At 42.1% G+C, this 26,884-nt stretch overlaps 2 protein-coding genes across 3 annotated transcripts; both read right to left on the reverse strand.

Moving 5' to 3' along the window:
• Positions 1-247: 247 nt before the first annotated feature.
• ppib (peptidylprolyl isomerase B (cyclophilin B)) lies at positions 248-6,073 on the reverse strand. Its single transcript, XM_079502182.1, has 5 exons — positions 5,651-6,073; positions 4,210-4,323; positions 2,213-2,306; positions 1,357-1,541; positions 248-696 (listed from the first exon to the last, which is right to left on the reverse strand). Exons 1-5 carry the CDS (start codon positions 5,783-5,785, stop codon positions 574-576), a joined length of 651 nt encoding a protein of 216 aa, XP_079358308.1. The 5' UTR covers positions 5,786-6,073; the 3' UTR covers positions 248-573.
• Positions 6,074-10,874: 4,801 nt separating this feature from the next.
• On the reverse strand, positions 10,875-26,268 carry adpgk (ADP-dependent glucokinase). Of its 2 annotated transcripts, none has more exons than XM_079501848.1 (8): positions 26,049-26,268; positions 22,565-22,821; positions 21,998-22,223; positions 21,448-21,510; positions 19,133-19,253; positions 18,381-18,577; positions 14,581-14,679; positions 10,875-13,516 (listed from the first exon to the last, which is right to left on the reverse strand). In XM_079501848.1, the coding sequence occupies exons 2-8, from the start codon at positions 22,798-22,800 to the stop codon at positions 12,950-12,952; spliced, it is 1,509 nt and encodes a 502-aa protein (XP_079357974.1). In that variant the 5' UTR covers positions 22,801-22,821; positions 26,049-26,268; the 3' UTR covers positions 10,875-12,949. The 2 variants fall into 2 exon arrangements, with proteins under 2 accessions (XP_079357974.1, XP_079357975.1); XM_079501849.1 differs by having other exon boundaries at positions 10,875-13,513; positions 26,049-26,267.
• Positions 26,269-26,884: the final 616 nt, after the last annotated feature.

A 26,884-nucleotide genomic window follows, 5' to 3' on the forward strand; every position in this document is an offset into this window, starting at 1 on the left:
AAAAACACTGTAGTGATGTTTCGAGCGCAAGGCTCTTCTATAGACTGAATGTAGTCTGAAGCGAAATGTCACAAGTCTTTTTTGGTTCAAGGAAATTGGAGCCCTCAGTGTGCACTGTGCAAGTTTTTCTTCTCATTCTAATAGAAACATTGGAATACAAACATTCAGTTATGACCTGAAACAGAAATAAGTGTACATTTCAGGACAGCTAGATAAGATAATGGCAGAATAACTTACTCTCAAAACCTTTTTTTAACAAAAGTTGGATCCTTTATTCAAGATTTAATTTCTTTCTTTACAAAATATGCAGAGAGCAGTTAACAGTGCAACATGGAATGCTCGTTGTCGGTAGAAGCTGAACTGCCATGATTGTTTCGCTGTGTTCTCTTGTTTGTTCTGGCGTGCAAGACTGGCAGTCGCCGCCTCCAGATGGACCCAAGCCCTTCCCATTTCCTCCTCCAACACACCACCAATCAGCAGGGGTAGGTAGGAGTGACGTATTTCCCTGACCCGCTCCCACCCGATCCCCAGTCCTGGATCCCACGATCCTCCTCTCTCCAGGAGAGAGCAGTCTTACTCCTTGGGCACAGCGTATGGTTTCTCCACCTCGATTACCCCGCTGTCATGGATGACGACGTCTTTAAGAGGCTTGTCCCGCCCGTCGGTCTTGGTGGCCTCGATCTTTTTCACCACGTCCTGAGAAGGAAGATGATAAGGTGGAACAAAGATTTCAGTCAGTGAGCTGGAGATCTAGCTTTTTTTTAAATGATAGTTAGTAGGACATGCAACAGGTGCAACAAGGTGCCAACAGGGAATCGAACTGGGGACACTGGTTAGTGCAGCGTTTTCTCAGTTCCACAGAGCCACTACTGCAGAGATTCCAACATATTGAATCTAAAGAATGGCATTCCTGGTGTGGGTGTGTCAGTAATAATCTATTGAAAGTTTGACTCACTAGACTGGTGCCCATTGGGTACCAACCTACTGACCGATGCAAAAAGGGAATGCATGCCCCATCCTGATATCAGAGTACCTGCTGTAACCATTATCAGCAAGACTGCTGCTGTTGACAGTCAGTGCGGACCCTTTATGTCCGTGTGTCGTTTCGAAAATATTAAAACCAATGGAAAGCATTAAAAAGCGCGTCGGACAAAACCTCTCAACTCCATTGGACCTTCAAACGGTCTGCTAAAATAGCCAACTCCACCACCTCTCCCCCTCTCATGCAAGTAGCAAAACCAACTTTGATGAGGCAGTATTGCTTCGTTTTCAAAATATAAGGTTTTCTTCATTTCCTGAAAAAACATTTTGGAGTTGGGTGATTTCTTCCCGACAGAGATATTACTGAATACCCACCATTCCCTCCAGGATTTTCCCAAAGACAACATGTTTGCCATCGAGCCAGGGTGTCTGGACAGTAGTGATGAAGAACTGAGATCCGTTGGTGTCTTTGCCAGCGTTTGCCATGCTCATCCAGCCAGGGCCGTAGTGCTTCAGCTTAAAGTTCTCATCAGGGAAGCGGTCACCGTAGATGCTCTTGCCTGGGTAGAGAAAGAATAGTTAACACTATATTTTTGCCCAAGACGCCTTTATTTATTTAAAATGGTACAAAACCGGATCGCTAAAATCAATTTTTTGACAGCTCCCGTGCACAGAGCTTTCGGACATGTTTTGCGCATAGTCATTCTCTTCCTTGTTTACGGGCCAACAAATATTGCTCATCTCTAAATCTACGGCACTGTCCATGGTTTTCCCATGGACTATCTAAAGATCTATACAGGTACATTTAAAAACAACTGTATGTGGTTCTGAGAATTGTGCCTTTGAATGTTTTGAGAACCACAATTGTATCCACTCTTCCTCAACACCTAGTGTCCCTGTACAAACACAGACACTTAAACTTGCAATTTCTCAATCAGTTAAAAGTACTGGTTGTACTGGGCAAATTTCAAAGTTGCTCATTGACAATGTTGGAACATTAGAACTGTCATTGTCGAAATAAATGGTGGAGCATCAGTCAAAGAGCTGCCTTTATGATTATATCTGTGGGCTGCCTTATGCAGTTTGTCTCAGCACCAGAGAAAAGGATTTGCATAAGAACTGTACTGGGCAGCACCCAGGAGTGAATTTATGAAACTGAGAATTAGGGCATTGCTGTTACACAGGGCAGTCACATTAGGCCAAGCATGTATCCATGGATGAGTCAAGTCACCTCCAGTTCCATCTCCTCTGGTGAAGTCTCCTCCCTGAATCATGAAGTCTTTGATGCATCTGTGGAATTTGCTGCCTTTGTAGCCAAATCCTTTCTGTTCAACAAGTGGAAAGGGGGGGGAATTAATTGTTGAGATCCAAGACACATTTGAATGAGCATACTTATGATATGAATTCATTACTGTTCTCATCAGTACATCCTGTAGGTTATTTAACCACATTCAAGATTCAATAATAATTGTATTGCCATGTCAACAAGTTGATAGGAATTTGTCTTGGTTCATATACAGACAACCATAGATAGAAAAACAAGAAAGACAATACACTACAAAAACCAGCAGCATAGGGATTACATTCAGCTGTTTTTTTAAGTGCTATATGCATATTGCTACATACACACATATATACATCAGCCCAACTGTGCCTGATGAGTCAAGTTCAGATGTCTAATGGCTACGAGGTAAGTGCTATCTCTGAAGCGAGATGTTGAGCTCTTGATACTTCTATATCTCCTGCCTGATTATTGAAGAGGTAATGTGCAGGATGGGAGTTGTCTATGATTTTTTTTTAGCCTTCCTAATTATTCTGGTGGAGTAGAGTGAGGAAAGTGTAGGGAGGCTACATGAACCCTAGCGTGCTTAATATTTGGCAAAAATGGATGATGAATGGACGACAACTACTTGTAACTACTTGATTTGATGTAGCGGGGGAAATGACAGCACCTATATACCCCTTGGGGCCTCCGGTCAAGGAAGTATACAGTATAATAGGGTTTAAGTGATTATGCTGTTAAGCGCCATTATATTGATCTATATATACTGTACATAGTATACCGTTGTCTAATGTGTAAGACACACCATGACCACTGCTTTGTGCTGCCCGTCTGGTTGTTGATTACCAAATTATTGCTCGTTAAGACATTCCCTCCCGTTACCATAGGCATCAGTGGCCAGTGCCAATGAAATGCACGAAATAATCAGAGAAGGCGTATGAAAAGATATAAAAAGTACACAGTAATTTAACATTGGGACTTGGGAGTGTAACCAAATGGACCTGGTTGTTCCATTTTGTAGTCTCGAAACAGCTTCAGGCTACTGAGGAAGTGTGTGCATCACAGTGCATGTGTTCATGATAACGCACGTCAACGTTGCGGCTGCCAATTCCTCCATCCAGGACGGGTGGACTGGGACTCGAATAACCCTGTTGCATGTCTTTTTTTTAAAGGATATAAATATAGCGCATAACGGATAATTAGCCTGACGGTAACCGGTTAATAAAATGTCTCCCTCACACTGGATAAGAGCGATTGATAAACTAAATTTAAACAATTGTATTGTTCTATTCTACTAACAATAATAATACTGGACACAGTATTATTAGATGTTGTCTTTTATACAGACCAAAGACCCTAAAATATCATATAATTGTGTTGGATTGGGGGCAAGTCCCTGTGACATACTAGCCTCATGTCCAGGTGGTGTACTTGTATGTCATCAACCTGCCTCTCACTACGGAAATAAGAGATAGGCTCCTGACTTACAGTACAGTACGTTCCTCATGGCTCAGAGCCTCAGGCTACTTACTGTAGATCACGCCATGGTCAGACCGTCAGATACAGTTGCAACTACTGACTGGAGGTGGGTTATGGAAGTTTTATAAAAAGATGTCTTAAAAAGAAAAGAGTGGCCACACACTGATATCCAAAGTGACGATTATGTATTAGGACAGGAAGACTGGTGTGTGTGTGTATAGCATCCTCCTGCAGTGTTATGAAAGTTTTATACCCTGAAAAAGGCATCTTAAGCCAAAACGTTGGTCATCTTAAAATAAAGTATTTGCATCATAACTACAGTTGTGCGACCTCTCCTTTCTGTTCAAGTTCATCTCCCGTGGTCAGACTCAGCACGTCCTCACTATTGGTGTGCACGCCTCCTACCGCTTTTCTTTTTGGGTTATGGAAGTTTGAGATTTGATTTTAAAGGATTTCTAGCTTCTTACCTCCCCCGTCGCCAACTGGACGAAGTTCTCAACTGTTTTGGGGACAGTTTTCCCAAAAAGTCCAATAACGATTCTGCCAACATCTTCATCTCCAATCCTCATGTCAAAATAAACCTAAAATAAGAAAACAATTATTGCTTAAATGAGAAAATATGGAGTATAACTGCATTTTACTCTGACGAACCTTCCCTGTAGGTGTGCAAAAGGACAATTTTCTACAAAGCATTGTAGTCTTAAAACATTAAACCAATTTTGCAACACGTTACTCTGCAGGTTTCCAATGTTTAATTTATTGCCATATGGGTTTCAATTAATGCAGAAAATAATCATAGGCCTATATATGGATAAACCTAAAAGTTTCTTGTAGACTGAAACTTTCTTGGTGTCAAACTTAGTCAAAGAACAAGACACCAAGAAAGTTTCACGTTTTGTTCTTTGACCCATCAATTATAGAATATAATAGAATCTCACATGCTTTTTCAAACTAATTTCAAGTGGTTCAAATATAATTTAAAATGGTCACTCATGCAACAACAAAAATCCATTTAAATCTTCAACGAGAACCATGGATTCGTCATCCCTGTAGCCACTCTATTGGATAACTTGGAATAGCTAGTAAAACGCTGGACCAATGGGAGCAGTGCACGATGCAGCTTCCTGCATTGTAAACGTGGCCAAAATTCTTCTCCCCTGTCCCAAATAACAAGGCAGGTTTGAACAGTTGAACAGTTTAAGCGTCTGTATGCAGGGACTAGGGAGGATCATACTCATTCCAAAAGAAACAGGTTAAAAATTAATACAGCCGCAGCTTCCAGACGTGAAGCTGGTGAACACTTGGCCCCTTTTGGAACTCTGTGTAGTGTGTATACCTTTGTATTTGGGATACCGCTAGCCGAAAGGGGCTACTGAACACTACACCGAGGGGGAAATAAATAAATGTTAAGTGTATGCAGCTGGATTGGGATGGCATTCCATTCCATCTACAGTAATTTATTTGGTTTTAAAAAAATCTATTTTTTAAAACATTTTTATATATTTTTTTTAAACATTTTTTATATATATATATATATATATATATATAAAGGGGGGAGAAAGAATTACCGGTAACCGTCCCCTTCATACTAGTGCCACGAAACCTAGCCCTGGGCTAACGACTTCTCGTGCCTGCAAATAACTGTAACGTCAACAACAGTAGGGTTGGAGGCATTACATTGTTAATTTGGTCAATTAGCTTCGTCCTGACCATGGTCCTGACTCCTGACATATTAGCTATCAGCTCACCAACACACAGGCCCTGCTATGTTAGCTAGCTAGCCTAGCCTCGTCAGCTGGACAGACACTGACGTGGCTGTTGAAATGCTAGCGGCTATGGATGGCTTTCTAGCTCTGATATGTGATCGTAATGTACGATTAGTGGCTTCAGCTGGTTTGCTGCTCCTACCTTGGCCGAGACTTTGGGTCCCTTCTTCTTCTCGTCGGCATCGGAGCCGCTCGGGAACAGAAGGAAAATGACCGAGCCCACGATCACTGTCACGGCTACCAGGAACTTCATCCTCCTCTCGCAGATCCGAACCATTAACAAGGGCAGGGGGAAAGACGGCCTGTTTATTCTGTACGTTTATATGTGCCGTGTGGATGATGATGGGGAAGAAAAGAGGAGGCGTCCCCCGGCCCCGGGGTACAGACTAGGAAGAAGATACCAAGGAGCTGTCAGTGACGTTGCTGATGAATAAGGGCCCATTGGCAACAAAGCACTTCCGTATGCCGATGACATCCCTGATGAATCCTTGACATCTTTATTCTGCAGGCTGCAGTGCTCACTGCTCACACCACACGCAGCTACGTGGAGCGTCAGAAAGAGATTTGATTTGTAGTCATCTGTCATCAGGCAGGAAACCGCCTTGTGGTTTCCTGCCAGAGATGAATACAAAATAAATTGACTAACAACTAGTTTTCAAAGAGATACCTGCCAGCCTGGCCTCTATACCCAGGCTTAACTGCCAGCCTAGTCTCCTGCCAGCCAGACGAGTAGGCTACAAAGGCCGCTGAAAGGCATGCATTTACTTTACATCGCGCTCTACGCGCAAGTTCTCAGGTCTGGTGTTTGTCCTCGTCGTATTTTCAAATGGATTTGGCCAGGGCAGGCCGCCTGGCATCGCCTTATTATCAATTACAATGCTGTTGTAATTGATCATTGTTAAGTAAGGACCTCCCTCCTCCCCCTACACAGGTGGGATGATCAAATTGGCTTTAAAAGAGGGACCTGCATCCCCAGTATTACTTTTTAGTCTCCTCTGAAGAAGGCTACTGCCTTACTTGTAATGTGATGTGACAAATAAAGCGATTCTGAAACATGAGAAATTGCATCTGAGGCTGAGCCATTTTTTCCAGAGGAAGTGCACCTGTTTTTTTCTTTGTGTGCATTTAATACTTGTCTTACAGATGCCAACAAATTCAACATCCAACTTTCATACAGAAGCTGAGAAGCAACATCGAATTTACAACCACACCCCTGTTTGACCCTACTATACAAACCCTCAAGGCCTCACCTCAACAACCGTCAAAAAGTAAGTATATTGTTGTATTTCATTTTTAAACTAGCCTACCTCACTATAGGATACTGTCACATGAAGTTTAATTCTGAAGGTGGATCTCTACACGCCCTCTGCCAACCTGGGGAGAGCAACGGACTTGAACTCATGCTTCCTTCATGCATGAGTGTCCACTGTCCAAGTTGCTCCTTTACACCTGACAGGGGGGAGTTTCCCTGGTTGGATGTAGCGCGTGGAATCAACACGTTAGTCCAACCAGTTCCTTTCCCCTCCATCAGGTGCCCTGGTTGACCAGGGGGAGGCAGTTTAGAGACCAGAATTACTGCATGTTTTTTGTGAGGGTACCTACCCTAGGGGACAAGGGGAGAACATGCAAACTCCACACAGAGAGGCCCTTTCGCCAACCCCGCCTCGGGTATGGGCACTGATGACGTGGGGGATAGAGCACGCCGCCAGCACCCACAGCGTCCCTAGCGGAACTCAGGACCTTCTAGCTGTGACTGGTGACAGCACTGCCAACTGTGCCACCGTGCCCCCAACCCCAATACTTACCGCAGAAACTAATTAGCGCAGAATTATAAATCATAACTTACCTATGGTTCATTTTTATGAAAAACTCTTTGCAGATTGAAAGAGGATCAAAACAACAATTCAGGCTGCAATGTTGATGCATTTAGCGTGATCAGAATTTCAATTTTATCAATGGAGGGTATTAAAACTTTAAATCCAACCCAATATTTAAAAAAGAAATCTAATCTTGCAAACCGTGGCTATATCATGACAATCGTATAACTAAATATACTGTATTTTCTTTTCTCATCAGATTGGACAAATCCATATCAGTCACCAAGATCCACCCACGCACCACCGGACACACTCACCAGGGACCGACACGTTGACTAGCGTGAAGAGGGTGTATAACTGGTCGCCTGCCTGTGAACAAGCATTTCTGTCATGTAAAGCTTTGCTCTGCAGTACGCCGGTGTTGGCTGCTCCAAACTTCGCCAAGCCCTTCAAGCTGGAAGTCGATGCCAGTGCGTGTGGTGCCAGAGCTGCTCTCCTGCAAGAGGACGACGAGGGGATAGACCATCCTGTCTGCTATTTTTCTAAAAAATGTAATTCGGCACAGGGTAATTACAGTACTGTTGAGAAGGAGGCGCTTGCCTTGCTTCTTGCTTTACAGTACTTTGAGGTATATGTTGGATCAAGCACATTGCCTGTGGTTGTGTTCACTGACTATAATCATCTTGTTTTTCTAAGGAAGATGCAAAACTCTAATCAGAGATTGATGAGGTGGTCTTTACTACTCCAATGTGGACATCTGTCACAAGAGGGGGTTGGATAACCTCTTGGCGGATGCTCTGTCCAGGGTGTAGGAGGTTTTTTTTTTTCTTGTGAAGTTATTCAGGGGAATAACGTATTTTGGGGTGGGAGAGTGTCACGTGGACTGCGGTCATGTGTGTGTTTATTATTTGTTTTGATTTATTGGTTAATATTATGTATATCTATATGACGTAACTGGTGGTATTGTTGTGGTATATTGTGTATATATATATATATATATAAACCTATCTGTGATATCTCTTATAATATATATATATATATATATATATTATATCTAGTAGACTTGTTATGAACCATATATTGGAATAGAAAGCGCTTTCTATTATATATGTGTTCTGTTCCACTTCAGGTTGGATTGACTGTGTTTACCTTGTCAGTGACATCAACGAGGGGCCGGCTTTAGCCAGGCGTCTGCTCAGCGCCTGACTTCCTGATTGGCTGCCGGTCACGTGCACTCGATGGCCATGAGTGCACTGTTCTCTACATAGTCAGTCTGTGTCTGACAGCTCGCCGGGGGAACATCGCTATGGTTTCCTCCGACCCGCTACTATGTGTACCAACTAACTGTGAAACTACCTTATATATTGTTTAGAGCCTATTGTTTCCGCACACCCTTCGGAAAGGTGTTTTCTCTATTGTATATTATTCTGTTTATTTGATTGTTGAGCCTTTATTGTAAATATTCGTTTGATTATGGTTTATTATATATATACTTTTATAATAAAACCTCGTATTTGATCATGGTTTCCTGCTCCCCCTTCATATGTTGCCTACTCATTTTACCCCTAGACATATGAGTTGTAACATAATTGAGCCCCTGAGCTCTAGGCTCAGGGTCTAAGGCGAAGCTCTCTGTCTTTTTTTTAATTTTTTTAAACTCTTTATTTTTTGAATATGCAAGACGAGACACAAAAGACAAACGAGGCATACAATAAAACATGAACAGAATAAAAAACAAGAGGTCATGGGATGTACAGCAACAACAATACATATTACAGACTTTTGGATTCATTGACAACCGGAAAGACACAGCCCATATTCACTCCATATCCCCCCCCCCCCCCCCCCCCATCTTCTTTCACCCAGCTCTTTTTGCAGTCTTAAAGAATAGGTAGTTGTTTCACAATGTTGATAAATAGGTCAGCAGTAGGACAATTCTTTTGTAACCAATTTCTTGTAATAGCTTTTTTTGCTTGCTACAAGTAAAATCTTAAGTAAGTAGGAGTCATCCTGATTTAGCCCATCTGGGAGTTGTCCTAGGTACAAAGATGTGAATGTATCATCTATTCCAAAACCCATAATGTTTGAGATAAGTGTTGTCACTTCCTTCCAAAATGGTTGAATTACAGGACAAGACCAAAAGACATGTGCATGATCAACCACTGTATCTCCACATTCTCTCCAACAGTCCATATGGTTGCCAGAGCTCTCTCTGTCTTTGACTTTGCTGCTGGGACTTGACGGTGGGACAGATTGGCTGCTATTTATCGCCGTAGTCCACCACCTTATTTCCTTCTATTTTGTTTTGGGTTTTATTTCATACACTTTATAATTTAGTATTTCCATTTTGTTTATGTTGGAGGGTGGACTTTAATGCCCATAGGCCCACAACCAGGCAACAGCCTCTCTCATTGTAACTTAGTTATATGAATATATGCCATTTTATCCGGCCACTTTGAGTGACACTTGTCTGTCTCTGCAGGACTGGTTTTGGGGTGCTCCTTAATTATCAATAAGATGATCAGGAGAGGTAGCTGGGGCCATCAGATCTGTGGCTATGGCGACTTTGACCCTGTCATACTGGACATGTGTCCAGACCAACCAAGTGATGATCGACATTGACCTGCTTTTGCTGGACTTTGTAGAGCCCAACACTAACGCGTACCAATCCAACTTGCAGGTCAGCTGGGACCTCAACACAGCTGACAAGTGTCAGTCTAGTCATGGTTCCTGAGAATGGCTACGTCTGCATGAGCAAAGATCTGGAAAACTGAATGTTGGCTGACAGTGACTGATGCACCTCAATTGTATTTTGAAGAGTGATAATGACATGATATAATGGAACACATTGACACAAGTAAAATGCCAAATATACACAAATCTTGATCTTTATTCTTTAAATAAACTTTCAGTTCACATTTTCAGTTCACGTGTGTACTAGAGAGAAGTGACATGACCTTTGAGGTATAATGACTAAGAGGTCGGTGCCTCTATGGTCTACTCTATGTAATATCACTTATATGCCATACTGTATCTCATTTGGTTGACCAGTTGAAACCTCTTTAAATCTGTTTTTCATTACATTTTCAGTACAATAAAGAATGGGGAAACAAAGCCAACCATCTAACAGAACGTTATCTTATAAGATGTGGAGAAGAAAAGTTGAAGGAATTATTTGAAGATTCTGGAGCATTCTGATTGTATCAAACATTTGGATGGAAAGTGGGAACTGAGCTGTAATTTGGTTGTGCTTGACTGATCAAAACCAGGTATTTTAGAACAGCCATAATGGCTAAATATCTTAACATTTTCAGGATTATGTTAGATGATGCCAACACTCTTATTTGTGTACTGGATGCAGAGTAGGGAAAGGCAATGGAACAAATTGCCCTTGTGATCCAGATGACCCCTAGACAAGTAGACATGAGATAAATTACAGTATTAAACCTGGGTTAAGGTTATAGATTGGCATGTGACACCATAACTAGACTAGTTACACCACAAACCATGTTCTATATCAGTGCATACAACTTTAAGAATGACACCAAGTTCACACTGCAGCCAAATACTATTTTTATATACACACTTCATATATACATCAAAAGCGAAACAAGGAAAACGAAATGATCTGACTGTTACAAATGTTAAAATCTACCAAAAACATCAGTAAACTTTAATTAGATTGTACTTGCCAATAACAAAACATGGAAACATTGGGAGATGAGGCTACATTCACTTCTGCAGATGCCTCGAGCACAACTGCCACTTACTAGTGCAAAGAAACCATTCTGGTAAAGAAGAGAAGATGACATAAAACGGTCTTGTATATATATTTTGTTACATTATTAAGACTATTATTGCATGCCTTCAGTGGCTGTTTGAGGTATACAAACATTACTCTGGCAGTCAAACTTCCTACTGAATTGAGGGCATAATTTTATAATTTTAATCTTATATTGCAATCAAACCATCTCTGTTGAAAGATATTTACCTCTTGTAATCTTGTATCAATTACTCACGACAGACTTGGAGTGCGTTTGACGTTATCATGGAGTGTGATGACATTTTATTATTCATTCAATTGACATTTGTAGGAAGCACATGGGAACTTAATGCTACTCCTGTCCTCCGAAGCTAAGTGGAAGATTAAATATACACCTTCACCAGGTGCTATTAAATAACTGGCCCAAGATTCATGATTTGAAACAGTTATCAGGACAACATTTTGTTTGCTCCATGTGCACTGTGCAGTTCATTAAAATTAATAGTAGCTTGAGTCAGAATGTTTGAAAGTTAGGATAAACATCAAGCATGAAGTATTCATTCCTAGTTTGCCTTTTCATCCAAAAGGTAGATTTAACACACAAAACATGACAGGTCAAGTATATTCAAGGAGCAGATTCATACTGAACGCTCTAAGGTGGTGAGTACAAGTTCCACTAGAGGAAATGTTCATTCTAAGCCTCCAATAAAATACATTATTAGAGTTAAGATACCCGTGTGAGAAGACTTTGTGATAATATATTTCCTCAGTTTCATCCAACCTTCCTAATGCGCCAAAAGATGTACATATGAGCTATACAGAAAACAATTACCGGTAACACCAACATACCACTTAAACCCCTAGAAAAATCCACTGTATTACATTGTTTCTTTGCCATATTCTTCCAGCAACCCAGAGTTAATAATGAGATGCATTGCATTATCCAGTAAGTGGTTGGATCTGAAATAATGAATAAGCATTTAACATATTCTATAGTCATTTCACAACAATTTGTTTCTTTCAAGGCACTGCATACTTAAAATATGCCAGTCAAAAAATGGAATTAGGTGACCCAAATAAAAGTTCTACTCTTTGGAGTTGTGTGGGCTTTAGAACTACTGCCCACTCGGCCTGGGCCGGCTTAGCGGTCCAGGCACCTTGGCTGGTAATCCAGCATGACAGTGTGTCCCTGCTTCCTGTCAAGTTACTGTATATCTATCAATAAAGGCAAAAAAAGCCCCAAAAATATAAAAAACTGCCCACTCTGAATAGTTTCTGGCCAACATTCTAGAATGTTTGAATGTTCATCACCCAGTTGTAGAATGTCTCTCATCCACATTCCATGTATGTCCACATCATTCCAGAAACGGGAAGAGAGAAGGGAGACTCGACCAAGAGATCAAATACAGGTATTGTGAAAGAAAATGATTGAGAAAGATGAAACACTGATCCAGAAATTGAGATGGAATGGGCGAGAATTCCACAACTTCAACACAGTAATGAAACCTACTGCCCAAACTTTAGTGAAAGGGTGAGGGGGTCTTCACTGGCTTGTTAACTTCGCTTTGCCTGTTAATGTACTGGTGTGGAAGTTAAGACATTTGCCTGAGGAACCACACATCCTTGGAGACAGTCTGGGAGTCGAACACCAACAGAGCTCACTCACTCTGATGCAACTCTCCTATACTTTCTCCCTCCCAGTCCTCTGTATGGTCTCAATAAAGGCAGGGGGGTGTGTGTGTGTGTGATAGGGATGACAATTCTGAAACTCCTGCTTAATAAAACAACAAAAAAACAGCTTTGCTGTTTGTTAGGCGGGAATCACAGCGCTCTGGGGATTCAATGAAACCCTTGGATACTCTCAAAATCGCTGTTGTGGTTTTAACTCGGAGTAGACGAGTCCCTCTGCCGAAATGGCATCCCCCAGACCCACGGTCCGCAACGGCTGCTTGCAGACCAGCACCGGTGTGAGGTGGAAGATGACGTTGCCGCGGTGCCACACAGTCACGGGTTGTGCAGGGTCGATGGTCAGCCTTTCTTTGTCCTCGGCATAGAACGAGCTTTGGAACTCCATCGGCGCCTTGAGCTCCACCTTGCCGGCGTCGACCTCTTGGAGGCCGCAGGCCTGGGTGCTCGCCACTCGAGCCCCGGCCATCACGGCGGCCGCCTGGTTCCCCCAGTAGCCGTCCACGGCGGCGATGATGTGGTAGGCGAGGGTGTGGAAGTGTATCCGCGTCAGGTCCGCTTCGGACGTGGGGTCCACGCGGCCATGCTCGTCCAGGATCCAGAGGAGGATGTCTGCAACTCTGCCCACGTCGGGGATGCCCTTCCAGGCCGGGAGGTCGGAGTGAGGACCCCCTCCGGCTTGAGAGAGGAACAACAGTTCCTGCTCATTCAGACCAATGGAGCTGACGATGGGCATGACCTGCTGGAACAGGAACACAACAGCCTTGAATGTAACATTGGATTAATCATTAGCAATGGGACTTCAATGCTTGTTAACAGAAGAAACAGGAGGCAGTCAATTAAATATGTTTTAAGGGCTTTAGACCGACAGTAAAATATGATTGGCATGGAAACCAGACAAATCCACTCTGTTGTGATTGGACCAATAGTATGCCCAGTATGCAAATATGGGGCGGGTTTATCACCAGAGGCATTTTTTAAATTTGCCCCTTAAAAATGCAGGTCCCACACATAGCTCCCAGACTAATATCTACGTTGTGATATTAGTCAGTTCATGCCAGGCTAGGCATGACCTGCTAACAACAAATAAGGTCAACTTAAGAGGTGTGCATAGTTTAGCCGCATGGCTCATGTTCTTGAATGAATTTGTATGAATGGCAATGCAGTGGGGGATTGAGAGACAAGCTTTCATATGCTATCAATCAGTCTCATAATTCTACAATAAACTGTTTAGAAGTCATATACAGTACAACAAATGTATTATTAATCCATAGTTGCTGAGGACCAAGCAAGATTTCTGTAGTACCGTGTTTCTGGTACCCTAATAATGCATTTTCTATAATTAGTACTATTTGTAATAGTATAACTCCTTTTTTTGCATCTGTCCCTTGTTTGATAACTGCTGTAATGCAATTGCAACTGGCAAATTCCCCCTGCGGGATAAACAATGGAAGGCTTAATTAACCAAAACCTGTTTGAAAGCTTGTTCTGAGACTCGTTCTGACACCCAGACCAGAATTAACTCGGTAATATTTCACCCACTATTAACCCATTTTGACCTGAGATCACATTCTAAAAATGTCTTCTACATCCTGACAGTTTTCTGAAAAAGCTATGTTTCTATGTCAGTGGTTCTTCGATTTTTCAAAAATAGCAGACCTACAAGCTCGTAGCGCGCCACTTGGTGGCGCGCTATGAGCTTGTAGATCTGCTATTTTTCAATAGCTAAAGCATAACATAATGCTAACACCAAAAGGGGTTCCCGCCCCCGAATGGGTTAACACAGCAATAAACCTGTCCATGTACCTCCTGCATTATGGTGTTCATGTAATCCCTGTCTGTCATGCTGGCCAGCTCCAGGTGAACGGGAACCTCTTTACGGATGTCTGATATGATCGTCACAGCCTGACAAACAGGAAGCAAGATGAGGTTAGACAAGACACACACAAGACGTTTCACAGCATTTCCTCTTTAGTCTCTTATGAAGCCCTGCAAACTGACACAGATTTGTTTGCTGCAAACATGGATAGGTGTCATTTAGGAAGTAAACATGATGCCTTCGTTTTGTTTCGCTGGGACTCATTAACTCTTTTTGACTACAATGTATAGGGCATAGCAGTGGCGGCCATTTTCGGGTTCAATCGATCCAGACCCAATTCATTTTCATAGAGATTTCCAAAGATATTTATATCATTATTTTAAGCCTAGAATGAAGCCATCCAGGATCCTGGTTCACAACCATAAATCATTAGATTCTGTGGAGAGAGAGAGGAAAAGAAAAGGAAAAACGCAAGACAAAGGGTATTTATTAAATATAGTATTATCAAATAATTCAATATTAATACTGATAATAATCACAGAATCAAATATTGTATGGTCATGATTCACCAGGATCCTGGATGGCTTGATTCTAGGTCTAAAATAATTGATAACTTTTGGAAATCTCTATGGGAAAAATGAAAAGGGGTCTGGAATGCTGGATTTTTTTTATTTTTTATTTTTGCAACTGAATGGCTGGAAAATGGAAGAGTTTACATAGTACACATAGTGCATGCATAAACCTTCCTTAATGAATATATCTGGTTTCAGTATTAATTTATGATATATACACATACTATTTACCCTGGGTGTGCGTGTGTCCACGAGGTGGAGCCATCCGTTAATAATAATAAGCTTAAGTATTAAGATTATAAAGATCGCTTTCCCATGATCACTGTGGTTTGACTCATATGGATATAAAGAATCAACTGACAGAGAAAACGTGGTCGCTTTATCGCCTTTAAGGCGTATTACTGGTATATTTTCTGTATTATTAAGGTTATTTTTGCAGTCAGTTTTTATACACTGACACCACGGCGCGTAATCAGCGCCTCAAACGGTGACTCCGCCCACCCCCGGGGGAAGTTGTGATTTGCGCTCGTGCAATGCAATTTGCGGCATTTTCAAAACAATATTGAGCAGAGTAGCGATTATCAAACGTATTTGCAATGCCATACGTTGAAAGATCTGTTGCCCGTGGACAAGGCACGCTACATCCGCAAGTTAGATAGCATCGGCATAGATGTTTGTCCGTATGTGATTAAGGATCAATGTCACTTAAGTTTAACCACTTAGACCCTCTAGTCTATATTTGGTATTTATCAATGTCACTGAAGTTTAACCACTTAGACCCTCTAGTCTATATTTGGTATTTATCAAAGTCACTTAAAGGAGCATTCAGTGATTTGGGTGATTTGGAAAACCACCCAGTCCGCCCCGGTAACAAAATGTGCACATGCACACGCTCTACAGTGGGGGGAAGTGCAACAGCATGTGCACCAATGCCCGCCCCCACACATGATTGGAGGCAGGGCTTGACGCTTAGCATTTTTCCAAGTAGCACGTGTGCTACTAAGTTGAAAATCTAGTAGCACACAAATTATTTTAGGAGCACAAAAAGTTAGCAAATAATGTGTTTTTGAGGGGCGCTAGCCCCTCCTATACAGCTTTAGTCCCCACACGTCTCAAGATTTGCCATTGACAATGAACAGAGAAATTAGGTCAAAATTCAGCTAAATATGACATAAATTAAACATCAAAACATTAAACGCCATTGACATTGAAAGGAAAATTTACGTCATATGTAAACGAGCAAATCGGCTAACCAATCACAGGCAACAGGCATTCGGATTGGCCAGTATGAGATGATTTATGATGATGTATGATGATAAGAGTGCCCCTCACTTCACACAGGTGTGATCTTTGAGTGGTGTAAACCACTCCTACAACTGGCTTTGTTAGTTTACGTGTCTGTTCGTACCAAAAAATGAGCATGGTTGCTATGGTCACCCAGTTCACACGGGTGTGATTTCATTACGTCAGACATTACGTCAGACCACAGTTGATCAGTCTATATAAGACCTTACACCACTCAGTTCACACGGGTGTGATTTTTCTTTAATAAAGTGATATGAGGCAGGGGCGGGCAATATGGCAAAATATTATATCACAATATCTTTTCAGAAATGATCACAATATTGATATTCATCTGGATTTTTTGTTGATTTTATATAATCTATAGCCTAATCAATTTGTTTTTATGCTGATAGACTATTAGTTTTTTATGCAGATGGATGGATGGATAGATAATCATCAATTCATTTCATGTTGCTCATGGACAGACAGACAATCCGTTTGTATCCTGCTGTTCTATCATGTGAGTGTGATATTCAGTGCAGAGGCTACTCGATGGTGAATTAGTATTGTAACATTCTCCTTGGCTTTGACTGCTTCAGTTCAGACAAAACATCTGATCGTACATATACACCTTGGCGTGGTGGAAGGAGGTGGTGGGGGGATCTTTGCCTTTTTTCCGTTGCTCGTTATGCAGGCCACTGACTAATAGTAATACAATTATGTATCCAGCGGCAGCCAGGTGACAGGTCGGTCATTCGTATTGCGCTGCTCAGCCTGCGCACACACTTTTGTAAGCCAGGTGCTAAGCAAGGGTTGTTTTGGTTATCAATCAATCCGTCCACTCCATGTGCGTGCGCACGGTCACGCTGTTTCACCCACATTTGGTAAAAGTTATATCGAGTGATGTTTGAACATTCCAAACTTTCCAAATAAGTTTAGTATTCAACGTGTCGGGGTCCAAGCAACTCCTTCTATGCTATCATGCTATCCTGCTGCGTTCGCTCCGCTGCTGAGAGAACTGAGCAGCCAGCAACACAGGGAGGGGCGGGGCGGTGGGAGCAAAGGGGACAGATCTTCAAATGAACGCTGCATTGAGCCTCGACACGTTGTTAGCTTGTAGATCTGCTCTTTTTGGCGAACGACACTGCCGTACTAAGAAATATAAATTTAGGTATAGAACCGCGACTATAGAATGTGCACTTGCCTTGTCTTTATCACGATTGAATGGTCAAATTCTGTAGTCGCACCGGTGCTACAAATTTAATTTTACAACTCGCACGGTGCTATTTTTAGTAGCATATGCGAGTACCTAGTCGCACTGTCGAGCCCAGATTGGAGGAAGGCCCCTCTCATCCTGATTGGATGAAGGCTTTGCCACCCGCAACCAAAACTGAAACTAGGGTTTTTGACCCCAGGGGCTCACTGGGGACAGGGAGGAACTCCTTATATGGTCAGCACACTCTATAGTAGGGAGGATTATCCAAAAAAAAAAAAAAGAAAAAGAAAGTGATATTTGAATGAAGTGAAATCACTGAATATACCTTTAAGTTTAACCACTTAGACCCTCTAGTCTATATTTGGTATTTATCAATGTCACTTAAGTTTAACCACTTAGACCCTCTAGTCTAAACTGAGTAAAACAGACTTTATTTGCACTTTCCTTGGTGCGTTCTTCTACACTAAATCTCTTCACCAAAAATAGCCGATCTACAAGCTCACAACGGAGCATGTACCGGTAGATCTGCTATTTTGGTGAATGTCCCCCTCAGAATAGGGATGATGGGGTTCAAGTGGTTAAATGTCAAGAATCAAGTTATTTTCAATCTGTCCTAATGGAAACAGATACTCTCCAGTTTCACTCGTGACCTACTGTATCTCAGGGGGAAAGATTTACATATTTATGTTCCGTAATATATGGTACACACGCACACCTCTTTAAGTCTGTCCTCCCACAGCTTTCTTCCTTGTCCCTCCATCATGTGAAGTCCAGACAGGACCACCAGTTCCGGCTGGAAGTCCTCCAGGCTGGCTGCGAAGTGCTCCAGGGAGCTCATCTCCCCGTTAGAAACGTCATGGGAGAAGATGAAGCGGTTGGCCTGGGGAGCCTGTGTCGGACCCCACTGTTCACCTGGAAACCAGGAGAGATGTCATCCAGAAATTACACAGCGATTCACTGCCCTTCTGAGCGGCATTCATTTGGACAGAAAATTTAGATTTAGTCATAGTCTTTTGAATATATTTTCAGCAACCAAACCGAACATGATTTGTCTTTTAGTTCTACTGGATCTCTTCTCCACTAGTCCCTCCATAACATTTTAGTTTAAATTTATTGACGAAATTGTCAATATATTTAGTCTTCTAGTTTTATTTTTAGTTCGTCAGTGAAAAAAGGTAGTCGACGAATTTCTCGTCAGAATTTTAGACGATGAAATTAACACTGCTTCTGAGAGGAATTTATATTAGGATTCTTTATTCCAGCTTACCCTTGTTCTTAGGCGAGCTCAATATATTTGCATAGCACATTTCCATTATTTTATCTCATCATAAAACCTTGAAACTTCTCTTAGATCTTGGATCTCAGGTTCACAGCAACACAAGAGGTGGTTTCACCACACAGATAAACTGGTAAACAACCCAGTACTGTAGTCCACTGTGCGATGCAGACTATGGTGTTGGTTTTCACCTGCTTTGTACTCCAGGATGAGGTGGTATTCGTCTACCTCCTGCAGGGAGCCTGGAGGGACGTGGATCTGCTCGTCTAACAGCTCATGGAGTTTAGGACCAATCGGACCACATAACAACACCTGGGGGAGGAAAGCAGCTCCACATTAAGCATGCTGCCTTCAGTAATAATCCAGGCAACAGAGACACATTCATATCATGTTTGTTTAACTACACAGACAAATTAATTAACATTAACCAACATAACATGTTAGTTAATATTTGCAGTGATTTGTTCATTTCTAGACCCACCATGGGTGAATCCCTTGACTCCTTCAAAACCGCTCTCAAAGGGCACCTACGGATGGCTGCAATTCGAAACTGGCCCTCGTAAAATCTGAATCCCCCCCCCCCCACCGCCCCACCCTTTTTCCCCTCACTGTATATGTTTCTTTTCCCTTTTTACCTCCTTTATGATGAATTCCTGTTCTGTTCTTTGACTATATAGTAGTGTCTATCTGTACGTCTCTAAATGTTTTGATGAATTGAACATGGTGGACCCTCTTGTAAACAAGTGTAATGATTAATTGGGTCGTCCACTCACAGTTAACAGTCTTTGTATTGAGTTTGTGCTTGAAATGTACTGTAATTCTGCAAACTGCAAACTACATATTTCAATCAATCAAAAAAAGTCTATGGCTTAGCCAGTTGGTCGTTGTGTCCAAATTTTTGGTGTCAAACTTCTGGCTGTATTGCCATGGAATTAACTGTGCACATTCATGCTCTCTGAAAGTATGACCTAATGATTTTGGTGACCCCCATGGTCATACCAAAGACTGGAAAATGATGGGGTAAGTCCCTGCGACATACTAGCATCATGTCCAGGGGGTGTACTTGTACATCAAGCTGCCTCACGCTACAGAAACAGGAGATAGGCTCCTGCCCCTATGGGTCTCATGGCTCGGCAAGGCTACCATGGTCTCTCCTCTAGCACTCAAAAACTGGTCTAGAAGTCACACATCTTAAAAAGGTGCTCGGTTGAAAAGTACAGAACCTTGTATAGTACCATATTTCATTAGAAGCAAAATGGTACTGACATTTTCACCAGAATGTGAGAATGTGTGCAGGTTCTGTGTTTTCCTCTAAGTGCCATCATTAGGCCAGAATTTCCAGTTGCACAAAAGATATCTAGGAGCCCGATGTAAACAAGCTAGGCTTTCTTGTGCTTTGTTCTACAAACTGTAAATAAAGTATTGACTATTCAATCAATCAATCAGAGGTAGATTGTATGATGCAGCCTCTATAGCCGCAAACAAAATGTCCACTTTAAAAAGCACTGCTAGCTGCTGCTAGTGAGGATTTGTGGAATAATGCATCTTCTGATAATCTCTGTTCTCTGTGGTAAAGGTCAACAGTAGCCCCTTTTAGACAGCCTGTTCAAGGCGGGAATGTTGCACCATTATCCCACACCACTGTTCTGTATAGAAGGTATGGACTATGGACACAGAATGGGAGAATAGGGGCGGTGTTGCCATGTCGGCTTATTATTATTATAAGCAACTTTGGGCTTATTTTTCTGTAAAGCTGCTGGTAAAAGAAATGGTATTTGTGGATTGCAAATTATTATTTAAACCAGTGGTTCTCAAATATTTTCATGAAAATGTTTTGTGCCTGCGAGCACATGTGTTGTTAGAATTTAGAACGTTTTCTAAAATATTCCAAATAATCCACATTTTATTTCAAGAGTTTCTGAAAATAGCAGATCTACAAGCTCTGATGCATATGGGTCTAAAGTGCTCATGTGGCCTACAGTAGTTGCTTCTTTTGGGCGTTTTCCTCGACCTGGTTGCTCATTTCTCTCACAAAATATTTGTTGTACTGTAATTGGCTTGTTTTGGGGGGTGGGTTGGCTTATTTCTTTCACGAGAGTTGGCAACACTGAATGGGCGTGGCATTGTTGTTCCGCTGTTGAGCCACTAGTAGAGGTTGTCACAGAACCTAATCAACATCTGTGTAAAAGGCACGGTCGGCAGGGTGGGACAGCGGTGTGGCGTCTAAGGTCCACACAACTTTCTACGGCAAACCGCTCCTGGCTTTTCTTAAATCTCTCCACCAATTGTATTTCTGATCCCACAAAAATGCTGACCCTATTGTGTGTCATGTCACTCACGCCTCCGATACTGGAATGCTGGCATGCCACGTAAATACGGTAAATGTATACACAGGTTGTGGTTTGCTTTGGTGTAAAAAAGAAAAAGAAAAAAGCAAAGCCAGCAAATGACAGATCTTCTTTACATCACAATTGAGGGATTCATTAAAAAAACACAAGCCACATACCGAAAGTCTGGGGTAGGAGGCTAACTTCTGTCCAATGAGAGCAGCATTTCCACCAACATACAGCTGGGAGAGGAGAGAATGATGAGGAAGAAAAAGGACATGTAAATATGTAAATGTAAAGTATAGAATGGCCTGAGACACCACCAGGAGACTGTAACATCACTGCATTTTAGGTCCACCAGCTTCAAACCAGGAAAAGTATAACCAACTGACTGCGAGAAAACGCTAATGTTACATCCGCCGAATTGGTTACATTTTCACCAGAAACGGACTGTATCAAATATGAATGACTAACTATCGGAAAGGATACAGAGCCACCTCCCCGACAATATCGCGCTGGGCAGTATTTTTGGACCACAACTCATATGTGAGACGATTCTAAGATGACCCAATGTTATTCTCCACAGAGAAATTACTTCCGTGAACCAGGGGATGAACGAGTGACGTCAGGACTTCGGTACTCTAGTCTATAGGAAGTATAGGATGCTTAGTAGTAAAACTGCTTAGTCGTTAAACACAGTATGTAAACTAGATCAGCGAAAAGGTTCACCTTGGCACCGGGGTACTCTGCCGCCGCCCGCGCAATCCTCTGAAAGACCTCCTCATCGCTGAAGAAACGCTCTGCAGCCGCGCCCCTTTCCATGTAGTGGATGAACGCCTCCTTCAGGTCCTCCTTGGAGTGCAACACTTCATGGTCCATGCCAGCCCCTGGGTCCACCGCCATGGCCTGCAGGAGGCCTACTCCAGACACTACCACGTCCACACACGCATTCACACTGGAGGAACGATAGGAGAGAGGAACTTCATATGAATTACCATCACATCACAGGTTTCAACTTCACTTTATTGTCACAATCACAATTTTACACCAGGCATAACAGTGTCTGAAAGGTCTTTAATGCAAGCTTCCCACAAATTGTAGAGTAAAAATGTAAAATATCAAATACCGTATATGTACCATATTGTGCTGAATATAAGACTAAGAATACTCTTTACCTGTAACCTTAAGCTGCTGTGCTGCCTCTGAGAGACTGATTTCCCCCCGCTGGGAGGTATCTATCTATCTATCTAACACTGGAGTAGCTAAGAACAGTAGAACACTCCACGATCAACTCACCCCACGGCCACTTTACTCCACTGTCGAGTGGGCATTGTGATCAGAGCGTCCCAGGCAGTGGCGATGGCTTGCTCAAAGCTGGGCATGCTTTTCTGGTTGTGAGGGTCTGGAAGGGACTGGAAGGGTGCCATGGTGGTGATGTACTGCAGGATGTCTGCTGGCAGGTCCGGGGTGCCATGGTAGAAGTAGCCCACAGTCAGAGCTAGCAGGGCAGCCACTGAAGCCTGTCTCCACATGGTTCAGCCTCAAACACACTCCTGGAAGGAAAGATGTTTTCATGAACAGGAAACTTTTTGCTCATTTAGAGACAGTGTTTCACAGTTTTGTCGACTAAAACTATAACGAAAATGTTTGTTGACTACCTTTTTTCACTGACGAAAAAATAAAGTAAATAAGCTAATAATAAGCTAATAAAAAGAAAACTAAGACTAAATAATGTCAATTTAGTCTTAGTCACACTGCGACGCGTTGTGAGCTTGCAGATTCCATCAAGGTAAACATTTTTGTGCCAAAATCAGCTGTAGATTTAGTCGACTAAAACTAAAACGTTTCAGATGACTAAAATCTGACTAAAAAAATGTTTTTTTATTCAAAAGGCTATGACTAAAACTAAATCAACATTTGCTGTAAAATCTATACTATTTGAACAACTAGGCAGATGCCCGTTGGGAACAAAACAATGCCCATTGAGAACACATACCCCTCCGGTTATGCAATACTGGTGTACCCATTATCATATAGTACGGGGATCTCCATATGGGCATATACTTGAAGGCCTGTCTATTATGTCAGTGTACTATGACTATAAAATAGCTCAAGGCTGTATTGCTGATTACTTAGGTTAGAACCCACCGCAGTGGTGTCCGGTTAGAACTTAAACCAGGATGCTTCGACTTCTGCCTTCTCCCTGAAGCCGGCCCTTGTTATATACTCTCCGACTATGCTTGTCACGATGACTAAGCCAGTTAGATCTATCCATATAATTCTACCACATCTATCTGATATCAGCACTAGGTCGGCTCGGGCCAAATATAGGGATTGTCATACTAGACATGTCATATGTCATATAGCCCAACGTCCTAGTCAGAGTCTTCGCTACAATGACGTTGATACGATTAGGATCCATCCATATATGTGAATTTGGATATTTTCAGAGATCCACTGATCCAACCGACTTCACACCAGGCACAACCACTCTGTAGTGTCCTCAATGATACACGTGACTTTGAAGCTTGGCTGGTTCTCAAGATATGTGGGGAAAACACAGACACGCAACACAATGATGCATGTTATATTATATACGTAGCTAGTGAAAATTAGAAGTGAGAATGAATGAAGAATTAAAAACAAATACAAAAAAACATACCTAATTGCCTAATAATTAGAAAAAAACGATTTTATAAATGTTTTTTACCTGAATCATATTATATTATTATTATTATGAGGAGGGCAAGTGAAACTCTGACGTTGTGAATGTGAATAGAATATATTTTTAGAAAACCTTCACTGACTCACTAGCTTACGTAAAACATGTCCAAACGCGTTATGTAAACCTTGAGTTCATTCAGTGAACCAGAATGAACTAACTGGTTTGCATGATGTCAGATTTTCACATGTACTGCAGTGACTCAACAACGCCAAAAGCTTCAGACAAGCATTACCTGCCAATTCCAATAATTATGTATTTTTGTTGAATAGGTATAAATCTAACACAGATTGTGGCCCCCACCTTTACTTAATGTGGCCCTCAGAATACTGATATAGTATAGATCTGGCAGTGTGAGCAGAGAGAGACAACTGGAGGAGCAGAGCAGAAGGATTATTTATTTCCCAAGTAAGTAAGTGCTTTAACAACAATAAAATTAAAACAAGTCAATACAACAAGTCAAGAACTAAATCACTAATAAAGTAAGACAAAATAGAAAAAGTAGAGTAAAAAATAAAGCAATCAACATTTAACCAGGCCGGCTATGGAAAGGCCCGTTTAAAAAGGTGAGTTTTCAACAGTCCTTTGAAAATGTCCACAGAATCCACAGTTCTTAGGTGGAGTGGGAGCTCATTCCATAGCCTAGGGGCAAAACCTGCGAAGGCTCGATCGCCTTCGGTTATCCGTTTTGTCTGAGGAACAACCAGCAAAGCATGTGATGTGGATCTCAGTGACCTTCTGGGCACATACGGTTGGAGCAGGTCAGAGAGATAAGGAGGTGCCTGGCCATGGAGGGCTCGGTGTGTAATAACTAGAATCTTAAAATGTATTCTGTAATTAACTGGGAGCCAGTGTAGGGAGGCAAGGACGGGTGTTATATGACAGGATCTCCTGGACCGGGTCAGCAACCTAGAAGCTGTATTCTATACAGTTGTAGGCGATCTAATGCGGTTTTAGACAGACAGGTAAACAGACTTGCTTAATTCGTTTCTATTGGATGTACTAACTAATATTTTACACAACGCTGATGGTGAAAACCATCAATGTTGCAACATCACTAGGAGGCGAAATATGGTGAGTTAAGTCACTTTGAAAGCCTCTTATGTTGCAAGGAAGTTGCAAGGAAGGCTTCCTTGTCTGTCTCTCTCAATTCAAAGGGCTTTATTTGCATGATTGATAAAACATTAACATGGTAAAGAGCATCTATTTCCTTCCCAGAGATTAGGCTACATTATTTGGTACATTTTCTGGTTGGTTTACAACAACTGATAACAACATATTGAAAACTGGCCAAATGTGTTTCACGTTTTAAAGATCCTGGCTATCAATCCTGGACCATGCAGGAAATGTCCCCAAAAGCAAAACATGACACTCATGGTCACTCGACCTTCAAAGGTTACTCATCATCAATGTATTCCTTTCATTCATTCATTCACTCATTCATTCATTCATTCACAACTCCTACTGCATGCATGACTGATGACATGAGTTCACAACTTGAACTTGAATTATTGTACCTCTAGGCTCTAACGTTGGCACCGGTCTCCCAGTTAACCCAATAACCAATACTAAATAGTAAAATACAACACAACATCTATGCATTACATGTAATTACACGCGCTTTCTCCTTTAAATTGTCTTTACATGATCTGGCCACTTTGCATCTGACGTAGCCATGGTTCACATGACGCTGTCATGATTATGAAAGTCATGTTTCAGCCAGTACAGGCTACATCTAGTCAGTCGACCCCAGGCCCAGTACTGGATCCCACACAACGGACCCGGTATAATGTTACAGCGAACGTGGAAGAGCCTGAATGGCTGCCCCCCCTAAGCTGCGTTGCGGTTCACTGAGGGCAAAATCATGATACTTGTGGCTTTTAAACGAACCACACACGCCGGAATAGCACGGATCTAATTTAGAGACGATCGTTACAAGTAGTCCACAGCTTCATAAGCTTTAGTAGCTAAAAGGAGCTTGGTAACCAACTAACAATTAACCAACCATCATTCAAGGATGACTAGATAGTTTAGTTAGCAGGCAGCAGAAGAACATACCGAATTCAAGCTCTTGGTAGTCGGGAGGAAGGGGATCGTAGTTGAGAGATTATGTTCTTGCAGGATCAGTGTTTTTAGCTGGTTGTTGTTGGTTGGTAAAGATGAACGGGAAGCAAGGCATTGAAGTGGAGGAGAGAGGCATGTAGAGACAGTCTGTCCCAGCAGCAGGCAGGCTGTCACTGTGGTGTGTGTGTGGAGATTGGAGAACAGAAAATACAGTCGCTTCCGCCTACCTCGCAAGGCGCATGCGCCCCAGGCTAGTGGTCGGCCGTGTTGCCAGATTATGCGAGAGAAATAAGCAACCAGGTCTATGTGGTGGAAACAGAGCTACACTTTCTATATATAAACCACTTGCTTTTACCACAAAAGCACAAGTAAAGGGTTTCAGATACATTAGAAGCTTGTTTCACAAACAGCGCAGCTGTTGGGTTTCTCTTATCTTATGTACAGGCTGTACAGCCGTTGGCCGTACGGCGTACAAACAAAGGGTCTCTTTTCCAATTTCAAGCAGCAGCAAGTGTTGCTTGCTGCTGCTTGCTGCTGCTTGTTGCTGTGTATTATTGATGAATGTAAAATGTAAAAAAAAAAAATCACACCCATGTGTAGTGAGTGGTGCAACTCTCTGTGGGGATCCCCGGGGAGTTCCCGGAAGTTCCAGCCGACCCGGATCCGAAACGGTTGAGAAATTACAGAGTTACCGTGTGGGGGTCCCCAGGGGGTCCCTCTACTGTACTGTACTGTCACTGTACTGTACTGTACTGTACTGTCACACCCAAAATCACATAATGGCTGCTAAAAACTCAGCTTCCCATCATGCACCTGTGCAGTGTGAAGCT

The sequence above is a fragment of the Electrona antarctica genome (assembly GCF_951216825.1).
Source record: "Electrona antarctica genome assembly, chromosome: 5".
NCBI classification, from domain to species: Eukaryota; Metazoa; Chordata; class Actinopteri; order Myctophiformes; family Myctophidae; genus Electrona; species Electrona antarctica.